Source organism: Saccoglossus kowalevskii, chromosome 8, assembly GCF_978046115.1.
Source record: "Saccoglossus kowalevskii chromosome 8, keSacKowa6.1, whole genome shotgun sequence".
NCBI classification, from domain to species: domain Eukaryota; kingdom Metazoa; phylum Hemichordata; class Enteropneusta; family Harrimaniidae; genus Saccoglossus; species Saccoglossus kowalevskii.
The window spans coordinates 7,816,326-7,835,718 of record NC_140648.1 but is presented as its reverse complement, the minus strand read 5'-3'; the positions used below and the strand labels follow the sequence as shown (position 1 = coordinate 7,835,718).

Sequence of the window (19,393 nt, the reverse complement as noted above, 5' to 3'; positions counted from 1 at the left end):
ATATTATATTGATGAAAAAAACATAAGCTTGATACACTACACCGCACGGAATCCAAACTGTTCACAAAATTGCCTTATACATATAAATCCTACAGATAGCAACACACACATAGCAAAAATGGTAGAACATTAAATTCAATTTCGTCAGCTACTGATTTCGAACTGACGTACTGAAAACATTTACCAAGAATTAACCACCCAGAATCCCTTCTGGTATCATAGTCTACTAGATGCTGTTACTATAAGGTGGTAATCGAGAAAATGCAGATAGATGTTGATCGTCATATTCATAAACATCTAGACAAATCTTTCGAGTAGTTGAGTTTCCAATTCGTAAAAATGTAAAAAAAAAGTCGAGAAATGTACAATACATGATACATGACAAGGTGATTAGACACCATGATGGCTGTGGTTCAGCCTAATACATGTCAACCTGTATCTCAGTCAAAGCATTAGTATCCATAGATAAGATCAAAATAAATCATTGTATACTGTCGCGTTTAATATGTATTGCGGGAAAACAAAATTGTATTTGTATAATAAAAGATCATCAAGGAAACGAACCGAAACACAACTTATGAGTCAGTAAGAGAAATACATAAGTCGATGGTTCAAGCCCATTTTTTGGAAGATACCAAGGTACCAACTTTTGGTACTAATGATATGGGGTAACATTAGATATGTCTTTGAGTGTGTATTTCATATATGCGCGCTGGCCAGGTCAATGAGTACTTTTATCATTTGAAGGGGTTAAAGTTGAGCTGTTATTGATAAAATTGTTATTGGTCAAATAATGGAAATGCGCCGATAAATCATCTGCGTTAATACGTTTCTCGTGTTGTCATAGTTAATACACTTTATAATACTTTTATTCGCATGGATGGACGCAGCATTTTCCGCTAATAAAGCACTTCTTAGCAAGGATATCGTACTTGCATTATTATTTATTAGGGGCGCGCACCAGGTGCGTTTCTTCTAAATCCATCATTATATTGATCCGTTATATTGAGATGAAAAAACAGGTTTCCTAATTGGTGTGTAAATTTACAAATGTATACCGGTGAAAACAAGTATATGACTGCACGTGTGTTATATTCATGGAGAGATAATGCTTACATAATTGATAAGCCTGTCATTACACCATTGGAGCATGGGTTCGCGTTTCCGACAGTACCTTCTTCGCGATATTTTCCGATATTGTTGAAACTGCTCTTGGAATTTTAACAACGCAAATACAAGTGTTAGATACGCTAGCTATTTTTTACTCTATTTTTTTTTTCTTGGGTTCTTTATTAAAGGGCCGTGGTCGTCGCGATATACGAGTCCCGTATGGTATTGAAGAAGTTAACGACGGTAATTAGTGCGCGTCATGCCAAGGTCAAAACTCGTAATTGTGATTTCCATTAGAAGGGCGAATTAAAGAGATCATATTGTAATAGCTAGACTGAACTGGCAAGATGGTGGAGGGTATCAGCGTGCACTTCGAGTTCCCGGCAAACAGCTACGTAATGTGACAACCACAGTCTGTGTTCTCTGAAAAATCAACTAAATAGTAAAGTGAATGCGTGTTGATGATGTCCAAGAAAAGTAGCCGCAAGCAAGAGAAGAAAGGAAAGCAAAATGAAGAAAAACCGCCTTCGCCGTCCAGCCATGCTTGTAGTGGTTTGTCAACACCTGGGACGGACAAGTAAGAAACTGAAAGGACAGAATTCCGCTGTTTTCTGAAAGAAACTTTGACTAGAATAGAGAAAAGCCAAGACAAAATAACTGGAAACCAAATTTAGTAAACAAAGCGAGTACAAGAATTAAAGAATGAGAGTATTTGGAAACTATATCACGTGAGCTCAGTGTTGAAGAACAGAAAGTGGTAAAACTGTGTTTAGAAACGGAAAACTGAACATTAACATTTGTTAACCATTGTGGAAAAAGTTACAAAATATTATGGAATGTTGGTATGAAAATATTGTTTTCTTTGACGGTAAAAATCGGTGAAAGTGAGATTCAATGGAAATAATTCTTTCCTATCAAGTGCATATTCGTTTTTCATTTATTTTTTCGCCCTTATACATGTAAATAGAAATGGAAAAGAAAATTGGCTGTCACAAAAGTAATTGATGTCTTTTGTAATGTTAATCTGGGTACAAAATCTGTAATTAGGTAAATGTAAATGTGGCAATCTTGATATGACACAGTGAATTCTTAATTACAGTGCCAGGTCGGTCACTGATTGATAATACAAAATTAGACACAACCATGACATTCAATAACCCGTATTCGTACAGGTGAGATTCGAAATGTTTAATGCTATTAAGTGGTTATTTAGATGCTAAGATACTTGTATATGTGATCTGTGATTGACTACCATAATGAATCGTGTCTGCCAGGTTTTCACAATTTACCGGTTATCAAAGTTACATTAGTATAGTACATAGTTGCGTGGACAGCGAACATGTTAGTTATTTTGAGTCGGGTGGCTTTTTGTTTCATCTTTGATTAGCTAGCAAGAAATTATGCAAGTGCACGAGTTATGTTATCTATTTATTTCTAAATGTCTTTTCTGTTATATCTATTGCCTTGTTAACATGTAATTTTTTTCTCCCTGTTTGTGTTTTGTTTTGTTTTTTAGTCCTGGAGTGGTCCAATAACACAATTATGGTTAACTTGCAGCTGTTGCCACTGAATGTCAGAGACTTGGGCGACTACTGCGTTGGAAGATCTCTGGCGGACAGAATGGGGTAATACATGTTTTTTTAGCTCCGGTCGCAGCAATAGCAGAGGAGTCACTATTTTATTCGAAAACCATATAAAGCTGATGACATGGGGAACTATGTCTTGATAGTTTTGTCAGTTGGTGTCTTTCGTTTTACACTCGTTTCAATTTATGGCCCAAATGAGGACAACCCCCAGTTTTATAAAGAGTTACAAAATGAAATAAATATTATAGGGAATGAGAGTATAATTGCAGTGGGCGACTGGAATTTAGTTAAAAAACCGAGCTCGACACCAAATTTTCAGCATTGATACGACCAAACGTGACGGTATTGAAATACATGTGGTGTATTGGCACCAATTGTCCCACACGCCATGTGGTAACACCACAACTCAAACACACCTGCCGACCACCCGAGGTATTGTAATGAATGATTACGAATTCAAGCCTGACGATCTATTTATAGAAAACGCATGGGGCGTCTCCCTAGCTCAATGGTAATTGTGTTCGCACTCACATAAAACCAAAACACTAAAAAAAACACGTCACAATAATGTTCGGCAATTAGGATAGTATCAATTAGTATTTTCGGAAGAAGTTGCTTTCGACGAATGCTAATGGATTTTGGTAGAGATTATTTTGGGAAAAATTTTGGCATTTTTAACTTTAAAAGGTATAAACAAGTAACTAGAACACTATATTTGAATCCCTTTGCCATAGAATCATTAGTAACTCAAACGTTAATGAGAAATTCTTGATCTTTTTAGGAGGAATTGTCCGTCATACATAAACAAATTAGTTACACTTCATCGAAGATATGGTTCCAGTTGCTATAAAGACAGTAAGGCTTTGAAATATTATACACCATTGCCAGATTTGTTCAATGCCCAATTTGTTACGAGAATGAAGAATAAAATAGAAGCTTATGAATTTGAATAAATTGTTTTTGTCATGAGAAGACATATCAATAGAATAGTGTAGAGTTATAGTAAGAATAAATAATTGCGTCTGTGGTAGAGATTTATTATTCTTATATATACCGTTATATATACCTAAATTTAGAGAATCTCAATTTATCAACTGCAGCCGCAATTTTAAAATTATTGTGAACTCGGCTGGAGAATATACAATGAGCTGACACAGAGTAGATAAAAACAGAACACAGTCAGTGTTGGTGGAGACAATTAAAGATATAGTATGTTTTCTCAACCATATATCTGAGGCATGTTTCAAACAAACCTTATAATTTAGAAGGATCCCGATGGACTCCATGTTGTAAATGTTGTTCAAAAACTATTATTATAGTATTTCTTTGTATACCTTATAATTATTTGTGCCCTTCTAATTAACATATATACGTAAACTTGTGTGAAATATTGTGAATTTTTGACACAAACACAAACAATGCCCAAGTTGCCTGTAATCAACATGCATGTAGCATGTACCTACCCACATGTAAACCACTTTCATTCTAGTAAACATTGTTTGTATACATTGAGAATTTGTGCAGCAAAAAACATGAGTGACCTAGTATATTTGTAACTGTGTATCAACACCATGACATTTGCTGACGCAGATGAACCTTTGTTAACACCATCTACTTAACTTGGTTGTGTGTGTCATCTTATTACTCGACTTGCTAACAATGTCTGTGGCACGGATAGTCAGAGTTGGTGAATACAACATCATGTACACTAGATTATATGTGTTCCCACAACTATGCTGATGGAGGATAATTTTTGTTTATATGAGACAAGCGACCCAAAATAGATTTAGCGTTGACCATTTGAAATTGAGTTTTTATTTTCAGGTATACATACTCCTAATATTTTGTTTACACTTTTATTTTTAATATAGCTGTATGTAATGCCATATGCAGTTTCAAAAAGCATTTTCATTTTCAAATATATTTAAATATAAATAATATATCACAGCTGACCTTTCTGCCCACACAATCACTTTAGTATGGGCCTTATTTGATTAAGAGATATTTCCTGACGTTGGCAACAATAATTCCTTATCTGATTCAGTGATCTGCTCACAATGTATCTACAACTAAATGAAATGCAATCTTGAAATACAAACGGTTCATTGCAGCTTGGTGGTGTGTATATAGATTATAACGAACCCTAAATGTCAAATAACAATCTAATCGTCATCCACCCTTATCGATATTGGCTGTCGACGACTGAATTGGATTATTTATATCTTGGTTGTGCATATACATACACGAATAATGTTATAGATAAACGCATAAATTATTGATCCCGGCGAGTTCCTCTGCACTAAAGATTGACACACTACCTATCGCACCGCGCTAGTCGTTCTAAAAGAGCTCAAAATGACAAATAGAGAAGAACACCGTCGAACTGTGACGAGATTGTTATGAAGAAGAAGAACCTAAAACGTGTCTAAAACTCAGGGTTCAAAACAAACCTACTCAGTTATGAATGCCCTCAGATAAAATTCTGTTCATCAGCAAAAACAACCATTGGGTAAAATCAATGCTTATGCAACATTGATTTTTTTTATGAAAATCACAGTAATGCAGCAACAAAAACATGTGTGGTGTTTGCTATCCCAAGTACTCAATTACTCATTGCATATGTGTGTTTATGTGTATTCAATCGAAGGATTAAGTTTTAGTTCATGATAAATTGTACTGAAATGTGTTCATCAACATACAATATCAAACAAAATATAATATTAAAAACTACATATCTCTAGTATAGTACCCTTAATTAAATGTATGCGATTGTACAGTCTTTTGTTACGAACGGGAATACGAGGTAGTCTGCCGCCACCCTGGCCGCCAATATCCCGCACTCCAGGACGAAACACTAAAGGTCAAACAAAGGCATACAACCAGAATATGTCAAAAAATGCTAATTTAATTATACAATAAGCATAAAACATTAACAGAGGTAATATAAATGACAAACCGGCCAGCAATATATATTACAACAATAACAATAATGATACTGATAATAGACCAGCTCGAAATTGCCTTTCCCATTTAGGTGCAAAACTCGTACTGTGTAGTTTCAGAGAGTACAGTCATTCACAGTAACGTCCACGACGAAATCAGTTCTATGGCTTCAAACAACGAGGCCTCAAGGAATGCAAACTGGACGTGACTGGCCGTAATATTACGCTACTTCCATCCATCCGTGCAAAGAAACGACCAAGATCAGCAAACCACGGTTTCTGGCGAAACAGGTCTTTGAATAACAGCAGGCTGTCTCTCATCTATCAGTCCCACATCCCGAATCGGACAGGTATTATCTTGAGACATGTGCTGGCTGCCACGTCGACACTGCATCGGATCTGACTGCAATGCACTGTAGCTGAATGGAAAAGCACGGCCCTGGCCTGGAGCTGGGTAACAACTGACTCGTGTTCACAAAACAATATTAATTAGCAATGACAATACATGTTGTCTATTCTAATTTTGCAGCTGGGCAAGCCTCACGAGCTAACTGAACATTATCAAAATACATTTATATTACAGCAAAAAGTCTAATATCACAACAATATTCACTACTTGTCCTCATTTTGGCCGAATCAAAACTATTGAATGTTTGAAGTATACATAGCTAATAGTACACAACACATGTTATGTGACGGCAGAGAGAAAAACATATTGTTAGCAGAAAATGGTTACTTATTGGGTCATGAGTTGTAACACCACGCCCATGATTCATATTCCCACATTTAATTCCTATCTAGGATTAAACTTGTCTATATATTTAGTCGATGTGCCAGATACATATCTTCACAACATATCTTGTGCCAGCAATGTGTTTGAGTACTGTCTTCGTGGTTTCCTTTTTACGCAGTAAACCCCCCTTCAGTAAAAACACGTCAAACTCTGAAACAGTGCATATATTTAGTGCTTTTAACATCCTGTAAATGCAGTGTTTTGATTAATCGAGGAGCACTAGGTGAGTTTCAATAGAATTAAATTAACGTTAGAAGTAATTAATTTGATTATTTTTCAAACATAATATCACTCATAATCAACATGCATGATTTCAATATTTACAATTCACTGAATTTAAGATTATTACAAATCACTGATATAATACAAACTGATTACTGACTGAGTAATTACAATCTTTACTTACAATAAAACTACACAATATAAGCTATCAATTTCTTACTTTGGTCCTAAATTACACATTCTAACTAGGGTATGTTTGATAAAAAAAATATATTTACATAAATAACTTTTTGCTACCAGTATTAATTGAGTTGTTTTATATTCTACTGTCCGCCTTCAAACTTGAAACCGACAAATCACGACAGCTTGTTTCTGCTATTAGAAGGTTTTACAGACGATTTCCGTATATATATCACGGGGAAATTCTTTCTGTACTCTCGGGTTCTCCACACTTGCCAGGGAGGGAAACTCGTCTCGTCTCTATATCTCGTCCCCTTGAGGTACGGGATCGGGAAAGTCACTTATACTTTACAGTCAAATAAGGCACACACAACGAAATACGTTTCAACTCTCGTCTTAGTCGATCTTTTGGAGCACTCTATAAGACACAGCGCCCTGGGGAAAAGTCCCCAAGACTCTCACAAGGCTGAACCAAGACTCGCCCAAGACTGGACTGCCTCAAGGCTCGCCCCAGGTCTCTCCAGGACTGGACTCGTCTCTCCAGGACTGCACTCTCTCTATTCTGCGTCTATCGTGCTGTGCTCCCCAAGACCAACTCAAACTCTCTTTATTCATTTTCAAAACTCTAACCAATTACAAAGCAGTAAAAAGACTCTAGGGCGTAACCTTCAATCCTAAAGCCAATCACACTAAGTACTGAATACGTCATATCTTTTGATTAATCGTTCACTACATTAATAACTATGGATACCAACTGTCAGAATCGCGACGGTTATCTGGTAATTAGTTCCAAATCACTGAGCCAAGTTCCGTCCAAAACTTCAAATAGACCTAAACGATGACAGACATAACACAGCAATTCGCTCGTAATCAACTAATTAAGTCGGTCAACAGATACGCAAAAACAAATTCATGACATATATTTGTTTTTTAGAAAAAAACAGGCTGTTATTATGTATTTATTTTACAAATTACTTGTTCAATCTAAACGTGAGATTGTAGGCAACCAAATAACAGACACTACTAACTATTGCGAATTATTAATTTAAAATACAAAGGGTAGATTAACATTTGTAAAACTATATAGGGATATTCTGTTAATATGTGTACATGTATATACAGCGTTAATTGGATGGTTTTTTTTACAATTAGACTGATTTTTGTCTAAGTGTAAAATATAATTTTAATTTAAAATATAGCTATACGTTGAAAAGCACAAAGCTGGGGTTAACATATAAACGTATTTATAACAAATATTATAAAGCCGATCATCAGCTCTTATTCAAATTCGATAGTGATTGACTCAAACACTAAAGATTGTGTACGCCCATAATGCACGCGCATGCCTACATTAGGCGCTTGCTGATTGGATAATGTTGAACTATCTCATGAACAGTACGTACGAGATAGACACGACAAATAGTACACACGAGATGGACGCGACGAACACTACGAACGAAATGGACATGACGAACATTACGTACGAGATTGGCACGAATTTCGCCACTGAACCACTTTCAATTATCCCCAAACAAGGCACATTTACATTCATCTAACGCATATCACATAAGGAGTGCCGGTAATTCAGGAATACTCGCTAATACACAGGCTAGACAAGAAAAATGTTTATTTATAATCACACAAGAAAACGATCTTTATTTACATGTTCCCTCATTGTATACTTTCTGAAACCCTTGTCATATACAAACTTGTTTTTAGTTTTTTTATTCTTTGGTTAAAGTTTTACAGAAACCGGGACTGTAATTGGTATGAATGTTATGCTGTGTGAACGTTAATTATAAATATGCATCAGTAATTGTAATCTTAAGTACGTTCATATTTATATAATATTCATATAATCAGCCTAATTGAAGCGCTTCAGTCGTCACTACAGTGTTTGAATGTCAAGCAGTGTATTTCAAACGTGTTGTATTTGTCGCTATGTATCCCATATCGAACCCGGCACAGTGCTACGAATGTGATGTTTTTAATCACTGGACGTCATATATAACCAACTGACCAATATTTCAATATTACGAAATGTTGGAATAATTGCCAAATTACGGGGAAGGCCAGTCAGGAGTGGCCCTCAACACTATTTTCCAACCTATTAGGATAAGTGTGTCTTTGTCTTATCGTTTTTGTGTGCGTACTTGACGATATTATTTTCTTTCTTCTTAATTAAATGAGACGTAACAACCGGAAATGACAACGAAAAACGTTTTGCGAATATGACGTAAAAATGACGCAGATTATGAGATAATCGAACGCGTTCATAATACCTTCGAACATGATCCTTTGGCGGTTTAACGGATGAGTGCTTTCTTTTGTTTTCGACGTCACATGTGCGGTTTATTGTATAATATGCGTTTTTATGGATTGGTTTAGATTCGCTAAAACAGAAATGCCAACAAAACACGTTTTGCGAATATGACGCAGATTTTCAGAATAATGAGATATTCGAACGCGTTCATAACACCTTCGAACACGAACCTTTGGCGTTTTACCGACGATCGACTTCTTTTGTTCTGATGACCGCCTTATCAGACACAAATAATTTGTTTACGCAGGGTATAATATATTGGCGTATGCAGTCTCGAATATGAATGAGAATCAGTTGCTGAAATACAGAACTGTAATGATCACATTGACTGTCCTGTCCGTTGTTAGCTAACGATCTCATACATATATGGTAAAACCACAGTCAGCTGGCGCACATCTGATATAATAAAATAAATGCGATATTTACTATATGGGGGCCGCCATCTTGAATGACGCATAAAACTAAATAAGAGACAAGTTGTGAAACGCGGTTTTCAGATTCCTACAAATCAGGACAAAAATACCAATCTTTCACAAAAATAAGGTCCGTTGGGGTTATATTAAGCCAACCGATAACCAAAATTCGGCCGAATTCGTCGTTTTTGTGTGGAAAAATCCCTTGCATACAAACACCTAATTACGCGAAGAACATAGAACACTAAGCCGGGGTATTTGAAACCGAAATTGGCATCTAAGCGTTAGGCCGTCGCTGATTGGCTGCTGCGCTGGAATGCCAATTTTTAGTTTGTCTGTACTGTCATGATTTATATTTCAGCCTAACGGTGGTTGCCATGGCATCTACTGATAAGGGTTAAATGACGAGGTCAGTCAGTTTGACAGTGGTTGCCATGACATCTACTGATAAAGGTTAATGACAAGGCCAGATGGCGAGCTAGTCGAAATCAGCCAAAGACATCTTATGAGTCTGCAGTTTTAAAAGATTACAGTACAGTAGCTGTAATCCTAAACCAATCTTGTTTGCGATTCTAACTAATGTGGTATCTTTGTGGAATGTTATTGCAAGACTATTACCCCATAAATATTAGTTAGTGTTGACAATATAGTAGTGGTTTTCTAAATAGCTTGACGATTAATCAATTGATTATGATGTGTAAAACTTTCATGTGATTGGTTGGTTGTTTGAAGGCAAGGCCTTGGAGTCTCTTATACTGATTGTAATTGGTTAAGGAGTGACAAGAAATAAAGAGTGATTTAATGCTGTCTCGGGTGAAAACCAGGGACTTAGCAGAGAATCGTTGGAACATGAATGGAGCTTGTGTGTGTTTCTTGTGAGTCTAGCGTGGAAACGACCGAATCCCGGTTACCTAAGTGAAAGGTTTTTAAACATCAAATTTACCTATCACAGTACCCTCTCGATTTCCGAATTTTTTACCCGCATATCGCTACCATAAGAAATAGCTGGCACAATGATTGCATCAAACAAATTAAATGCACTAACCAATGGCATACCCTATATGTTTCTTACAGTATGTAAATGTGTTGGTTCATTGTAAATCTGTTTTTAGTGGGCGGTAAAATAATATACATATAGTGGAAGTTTAGCAGCGGTCTCAATAGACTTCAATGACTACATCTCCTTTTTATGAAACCACTAAAAATATAGTAAATTTTCTAAGACATCAAAACAAAAAACGTGTAAAAAAATATGTTTGAAAAATATGATTCGTCGCATAGTTTCAGTGCTGAAGCAACACAGTGGGGTAAATTGTTGGCTGCAATGAGCTCTTCGACCTATACAACTTGTGATGATAAATCTTCGTCATTTTTTTAATGATCTGTTGAATCCGTAGCTATACACTATTGTCCAATAACACAGGCTACAAGTACTAATACAATAAGTTGACTATATTTGGCTGATACACTTGCAACAAAAAGTATCTATGCCATTATTTAAAAATACAAAACTAATGAACCAAACTAGGAAAGTTCAGTGTCGTGTTGTGTCAATCCCGTTCGACACTTTACTAACTGAGCGAACACACTCGCACAAGACAAACGGCCCTATTCAGGACCACCGCATCATTCAGAGAATGACTACCAATACATTATTTTTTCAATTTTGTTTTAATATTTAACATCAGCTGCTTAATCTGATAGTTACCTCACTGAGTCAAGTAATTTAAACGATGATATTTTTTGTAATTAATACTGTTTGTTTATTATGTTCTAATCTACGATAATAAATCTATTCACTTCCAAAATTTAGGGGGTTCGACCGAACCCCCCGAACCTCCCCAAACTACGGGCCTGGTATTGGCTTACTTGTCTTGGCAAATACTGCAATTATTCTCTTACGTATACAAACGCACAACCAAGTTTAGAACACGCACAGGAGCCAAGAGTTTCGTCCTCTTGGTGGATTGTCTGCAAACATACACGCGTTTTTGTTTTATGTTACTTGTTCTGTGTTTTAAATAATTTAATTTTCCCGTTTCACACTTAAGGTGGTACCGGTCTGCCTACGGGGTTCAAAGGTGTTTTTGTACTGTTACATGATCGTCTTTTATTTTATTTTGCTCGTAAACCAAAAAGCACAATGCAATATGAAAACTAATAGTGAACAATAATTTAGATTGCTACTTTTGTGAGATACCTTTCGTAAACGACGGTGTTCAAGATGAACACTTTTAAATGTTGCGTGTTCAAGCGTGTGATAGGTATTTTTGATGGTTAAAAACCTTTCACTTAGGTAACCGGGATTCGGTCGTTTCCACGCTAGGCTGACAAAAGACACACACAAGCTTCGTTCATGTTCCCAAAACGATTCTCTGCCAAGTCCCTGGTTTTCACCCGAGACAGCATTAAATCCATCTTTATTTCTTGTCACCCTTTAACCAATTACAATCAGTATAAGAGAATCCAAGGCCTTTCCTTCCAACAAACAACCAATCACATGAAAGTTTTACACATCATAATCAATTAATTACTCGTCAAGCTGTCCAGAGAAAACATTTCTATACATTGTCAACACTAACTAATATTGATGGGGTAATAATCTCGCACTAACATTCCACCAAGATACTACCTTTTTTAAACTCGCAAACAACATTGGTTTAGAATTACAGCTACTGTCTTGTATCTTAAAAACTGCAGAGTCATAAGATGTTTTTGGTTGATTTCGACCAGCTCGCCATCTGGTCTTGTCATTAACCTTTATCAGTATATGTCATGACAACCACTGTCAAACTGACTGAATTATAAATCATGATACAACCCCCTGTTTTACATTCTGCATGTTCTCCGAACATACCGTTCCAATACCAAGGATGTCATCACATTTATATTTCACACGTCAAATACATCAACAATTGTTAAGCAAGTAAAATACACTCTAATATAACAAAATACATAGTTTCAAATGAGTAAATACAATGATTACATATGGTAATTATAATTTCAAATAAAAAGCTATAAATTTAAACACTATACTGTTATGATTCTAAAATACAATAGTTATATATATTTAAATAAAAAGATTATGAGGTTAAATACATTGGTTATATTTTCGAATATCCTACTCTATCAAGGAGAGGTGCCAGCACTTCACTTGCTATCCCAATTATTCAGTATTGGGTTCCCTATCTACTGCATACTAGTAATATCCCTGGGAATCTCGGTATATACTTCAGATAGACCTACCAATAATCTATAATGATTCCCTACCCCTTCCACAGCCATGCACTTACTATCTTTCCACTTTGGTATCTTAACGGCTTTGGGCAAAGGAATTACACGTTCTAAACCATGAAATTTGTATTTTAAATCACCCCATTCGATATTCAACACGGACGAAATTATACCACGTTCAACTGTTAAATTCTCGATCACGGGTCGCTTTGCAAAGGCCAAATGGCTCGGAGACACGTACAGGGTCATAACATTTACCAAGACATACAGCTTGTCATTGGATATCTCTAAAATTAACTTAGTACGGGGCAATTTAGGTGCACGATACATTATAGAGCGATTACGATAACACTTGCACAATCGAATAACCGCCAATATTAATAAGAATCCTGAACACATTAAAATCAGAATTAACGTTTCATTTCGAAGTTGGATCATGGAACTCTTCAAATCTCGCAAGGGGTGGTCCGTAATTAACTCGTCTACTGGCAAATATAACGTTTTAGCCCGGGCCCTGGGAAGGGTTGCAATCAATATGCTCAAAGTTCTCACCTTACAAACTGTATATACTGACAAAATCAGTGACCCTGTGCTTATAATAGCCAGAATGGTTTCAATTATAGTAATAGTTTTGACTTCCAAAAACGGTAAGGCAGGGGTTTCATCCGTAATGTCGCTAAATAATTTGTCTACTTTAGAATAATAAATTGGTTTATTTTTCCTTAATAAATCTGCCGTTCTGTTTAAATCTACCACCAAACGTGCATCAGAACGTACAATTTCCTCGAAATTCCCTCTGTTAATGGTGATGTTAGGGAGTTGTACTCGCCACGGGTTTTCATACATCGATTCCCCCGTAATTTCTGTCAAATCATCTGGGTCATAAAAGGGTATTAAAAATGGCAAATTTACCGGATGCAGAAACGTGGGGGCCTCGTCTTCTGTGCAACTGGTTAACAATGGCGATATATAGAGATTGTCGGAATTTATAGCGCATCCACAGGGCAATTTAATTATACACATTGTACAACCTTCAATAGGCTCAGGGCTTTTATCCCCGCATGCTATTAACCATTTAGTATCATTGCTATTTACCAAAATATTCCCCTGTCCGATTTCGAGAATCTTAGGGTCGTATACTGGGTTGAGTATTAAATCTATTTTACATGTGTTATGAATTTCCTCTTTATTATCATAGAACAAGGCCTTCGTACACGACGACTTACGCATATTTATCATGGTAATCACAGAGGGACAATCTTTTACTGTCAGACCAGTACAAGACGAAATTTGGTCTGCACTCATTTCAATGTAGTAAGTTTCATCTTCATTAACCCCAAAATACTCTGCAACTGACGTTACCTTCGTGCGCCCGTTCTTTGCTGTATTATTGTCGAAATGCTGAGGTTTATCACCTAAATCATAAGGGAGGGGCATAGGCATGACTATCACTTTATACACTTCGAATATGTCGTTTTTTTATAGTAATGGGGATTCCAACCTTTATGTACACATTATTGTCTGTACGCCGAAATGTCACTCTCGCATTATGGTAATAATAATTCAAATTCGTGTATGCTATATCAAAATTAGGATATTTCTTTCGTAGCTTCTTTCGCACTGCCCTTAAAGCATCCCCTAACACTCTCGGTCCTACCAACTGCAAAGGTAACCTTTCTTGTAATAACACGTCAATCGAACTCACCCTACGTTGTGTCTCCCTTTCAAGTAACTGTAACGCTTGTAGGCGTTGAATAGCATATCGAAACATTAAATGTGTGGATCGCCGTTCATAATTTAATTCTTTTTCTAACGCCTCTTGATTTAGTTCCATTCTGTTCAAGCGCTTTCTCCATTGCGATAAATCAGATACGATCGAATAAATGGCCTCATGATTTTCCTTAATCCCATTCAGAGCATTCCCTATTCTTTTATTCGTTGTGAAAACATATGAGTTTAAATCTTCTTCGTACGCAACAATTTGATCTGTCATAACCTCGGTGGAACTTTCCAATGCCGCTACATGCCGTCTCAAAATATTTACGTCGTTCGACGTGGCCGTTCCGAATAAAGATTTCGATACCTTCCCTACAAAGTCTAATAATCCCCTTTTCTGCCGTTCATTTCCCAAATTCTTTTTCTCTATCTTTGGAAATAACACACGAATCGCTCGTTCATCTCTCGAAATATGATACATATAGAACTTATTCTGTTGTTCGACTAACTTCAAAGTTTCCCCGTATTCCTCACAAAACTTCGGAATGAGTTGAACTGTTTCGTTCGAACATAATGACTCATTCACACTCATCATAGGAATATCTAAATAAGGTATTGCGAATGTATGATGCCAGTACGTTAGGCTGTTATCGATGTTTGCTACCCGTTCAAACAATACTCCATAATTGGGGCGCAGAACATAATCTCTCATCTGCACAGACGGTTTCCATCGTACGACCAGTAATACACTAATAAATATCAACGCTATTCTCATCTTGACATCAATTTCTCGGGAGACGCACTATAAATTAGTAATGAAATGAAAAGAAAGGGGTATGACACATGATAAATGGAAAATTCGTGGCCAATTCTCAATTTGCGTGGTCGAATGGTAGAATTAAGTACCCACCTAAAGCGTTTCCTATGTTCTCATCAAATTGTCCATGGCGTCACCGCCCGGCGTCTTCATGAAAGTGTGACCCCCAACACCAAACCCGTACGTAGCTATAGTGCGGACATAACACTTCCATGTAATTTAAACTTAGGCTTTATCATGGATTCTTTCCACGCTCCTTGAGAAATGATCTCGTATGAATGAATTCGTTAAGTATTATCGTTAGTAATGGATGATGTGCGTCCCAGGGTCTAAATAACACTCGTCTTGTCACACACTAATCTCTTTTTAATATACTTCTAAACCATTAATCAACTTTTCCCGCCTTCTTTTATTCGCTCTTGTCGATCCCATAAGGGGTATCGGATGGTCTTCTAAAAATAATCTCGCCTGTTCGTTTAAATTCTCATAACATTCCCAAGAATTTTGATCTTTTGGGTACCCCACCCATTTAATAAGATACTCTTTTCTACCGTTCCTTAGCCTACCCTTAATAATCTTTTCGATACCAAAATATCCGCTATTCTTACTATTCATCTCTGTGTCTCTGGGCATACATACAATTCAATACCACAAAAAAAAACGGTAAAAAAAAGATAGAAAAGCAAGCAATACATTACATTACATTACTGAGCAATAGGATTAGGGTTCTGGAAAAGAGTTCAACGTCCTTATTGAGTTACACAGTGTCAGTTACAGTGTCCAGCGAGCAGTTCTCTAAGCAATACACAGATAGCTAAAGTTCTAATTCAAAGTCTATATAGCGTCTTCTTCTCTTGTCGTCGCGTTAGTCCGGGTCGTTCTTTGTCATCTTCTTGTCTTTAATGTCGCTCAATTCTAAATTATACAGTCCTATCCGGTACTGGTCCTTCCGAAGGGGTTCTGAGGTCTTCATCTCTTCTGCGTCGTTCATCGGTGCCATACTGTTAACGGTGTTAGTCGTCAAGCGCGGTTTCTGAGTCATCTCTGCCATGGAGCTGGTTAGTTCGGTTCGCAAGAAAGACACACCTTCGCCATTTCACTTTTCTTCACAGGATGTCAATGTGCGTAAGACGCAATGCCCAGGGTTATCCACCACGTGTGATAGGTATTTTTGATGGTTAAAAACCTTTCACTTAGGTAACCGGGATTCGGTCGTTTCCACGCTAGGCTGACAAAAGACACACACAAGCTTCGTTCATGTTCCCAAAACGATTCTCTGCCAAGTCCCTGGTTTTCACCCGAGACAGCATTAAATCCATCTTTATTTCTTGTCACCCCTTAACCAATTACAATCAGTATAAGAGACTCCAAGGCCTTTCCTTCCAACAAACAACCAATTACATGAAAGTTTTACACATCATAATCAATTAATTACTCGTCAAGCTGTCCAGAGAAAACATTTCTATACATTGTCAACACTAACTAATATTGATGGGGTAATAATCTCGCACTAACATTCCACCAAGATACTACCTTTTTTAAACTCGCAAACAACATTGGTTTAGAATTACAGCTACTGTCTTGTATCTTAAAAACTGCAGAGTCATAAGATGTTTTTGGTTGATTTCGACCAGCTCGCCATCTGGTCTTGTCATTAACCTTTATCAGTATATGTCATGACAACCACTGTCAAACTGACTGAAATATAAATCATGATACATAACTGCTAACTTCAAGTTACTGGTGTGCAAGTTCATTCAACCACTGGATTATACTACAGAACATGTATTCAGATGACATGTTCGTTAAAGAACAACAACAATTTGGACCGAATGACTTTCAGATTTTTAAAGAAAAAAACGGTAATTGGAAGTTACATGTAAACATGAAGATATTGTAGTTTTGTAATTGACAAAACGCGTGGATGAGTGTTATTGATATAGCCAGGGTCGACAGTTGTGTACTGCATTATCATTTGCAGCAGCCTTCATTCATTATGTGTGGTTTGGTACGATAACTGATTTAACTCAAATTCATTCATTTACAAGACAAGATATTTGCCGACACCCCTCACATGATCTTAGTTACCAAAAACAAAATTATAGAACAATTTATAGAAGAATTTAACAGGGAAATTTGTTTCAATCCGTGTTACTGTACTTTATAAGAACAATAATATTTTAGATCACATTTTAGATTTTGAGAGACAACACAGGGCAAAGAATCGGGCCTGTGCATTTATATCAATAACAAATGAGGGGACATTATTATTTTCAAAAGACATACGATTGTTATTACTTTTTACGAGATATGTATATCTTTTATAAAACTTTATACACAAACTCATCCTATTAATAATAAATTGTGATTTGATGTGATTTTTATTGTAGTATGTTATTATTACTGTACAATAGAGGAAAGCGCTTGATTGCGAAATGTATCAATACTTTCCAAAACGTATTTCGGGTGCAGATAATGTGTATGTTACTTTATGTGTTTTTAAGGCTTACACATGTTTGAGCATGTAGTCTAACATATAACAAGTTTCTCTCTCTCTCTCTCTCTCTCTCTCTCTCTCTCTCTCTCTCTCTCTCTCTCTCTCTCTCTCTCTTGATCTTTTGACGGCAAAACATTTCAGATAAGAGTGAACTTTGGTCAGCGTCTAAAATGAGACGGGGGGCGCGTTTTAGTAGTTTCTAAATTTGAATAAGGTTAGACATGCTCGTGTTGCCACAAACCACACAACTGTTGTCAATACTGGAGTTAAACATAAAATGGTACAAAAGCACTTTTACGTTTAGACTTGTACTAAATGTTATGCAAAATCCCAGTACGCCTGGATAGCCTTTTGCAAAATTGCTCAATGTAGAAAGGGATGCATCGTCAAGATAGATTTTTCAGGGAATTATTTATTGTAAAGGAACTTATTTTTGTTGGGTTGATGGCCATACGATTAATCCTTGTCCATTGGGAGATCTTTATTAGTGGTGGTATTAATATAATTTATATTACTGTCAGTCGAGGTTAACGTTTGGTATACTTCATTGGATGAGAGATCAATAATAAAGATTGAAAATAATAACGGACCTAATATAGAACATCGGGACGTATTGAGTCTAGAAACATAAGCCTCAAGCTACCGGTACTAAAGCAAATTGTGATATTACTAATTGGTTATGTATAGTACTATCACATAATGATACTGCAAAAGGGTTAATTATTCACTGGGTTTTAATTTTGCTTATTTCGCTGACTGGAAAATGCGCTAAATTAAAACCCAGTGAATATGTAAAATTTAGCATAGAACACATTATCTAAATGATAAAACCGTGAATTTAAAAACCCACTGAATATGCCTGAAATGGTAAATCAGTGAAATTTAAACCCAGTGAAAATTAGTCATTTTACAGTAACAATGATAAGAATGCGTATGCTCACCGATCAATGGCTATTACCAGCAGTGAATTAGTGGACACGTACAGAGACACTAGTTTGAGGTAGGCTGTGGTGATGCACATATTTTTACCGAAAGGCCAGTTCTTTTGTATATAGTATATGGCATTGAACGGCGCACATAACACGGTGACGAGAAAATCAGAAGCAGTGAGGTTAGCAATCAGCATGTTTGGTACAGTTCTCATATTTCGGAATTTCAGTAATATAATAACCAGTACACCAATACCAATACCACATATCAGAAAATTTAGCGAGTATACCAGACATACTATAACTTTCGTCGCAGGATGGATGTCATTGAAGTAAGCACTGTAGTCATCGTTTTCATAGTTAAAAGCAGTATTATTGTATACGAAATCTAATGATTGTGAAAAGTTAACTGTAAAGTCGTCCATATTGGGCTGGTCACGGTGACGAATGGGCTGCCGCAATCGTTGTTTGTTTCAATTCACTGTCATTGTTCATACGAGACCATCAGGAAACCAAATAAGTCACCAAAACACGTGTGTCGTCTTCCAAAGCAAAACATGTATGTGTCACGGATATCCGAGCTTTATATCGCTATTCACTGTTGATTTGCGCCCGCTATGGACGACACTGA

The 19,393-nt window shown here is 36.5% G+C and overlaps 1 protein-coding gene and 1 long non-coding RNA gene across 2 annotated transcripts in view; both read right to left on the bottom strand.

Moving 5' to 3' along the window:
* The window catches only part of LOC144360020 (prokineticin receptor 2-like), a 29,212-nt gene extending 10,025 nt beyond the window's left edge, over positions 1–19,187 (bottom strand). Inside the window, exon 1 of the mRNA XM_085502667.1 lies at positions 18,775–19,187. Coding sequence (XP_085358793.1) covers positions 18,775–19,187 — 413 coding nt within the window. The remainder of the gene's footprint in view (positions 1–18,774) is intronic.
* Positions 15,155–15,987, bottom strand: LOC146739253 (uncharacterized). Its single transcript, XR_014930068.1, has 2 exons — positions 15,430–15,987; positions 15,155–15,321 (listed from the first exon to the last, which is right to left on the bottom strand). It is a non-coding gene; the product is annotated as an uncharacterized LOC146739253 (long non-coding RNA).
* Positions 19,188–19,393: the final 206 nt, after the last annotated feature.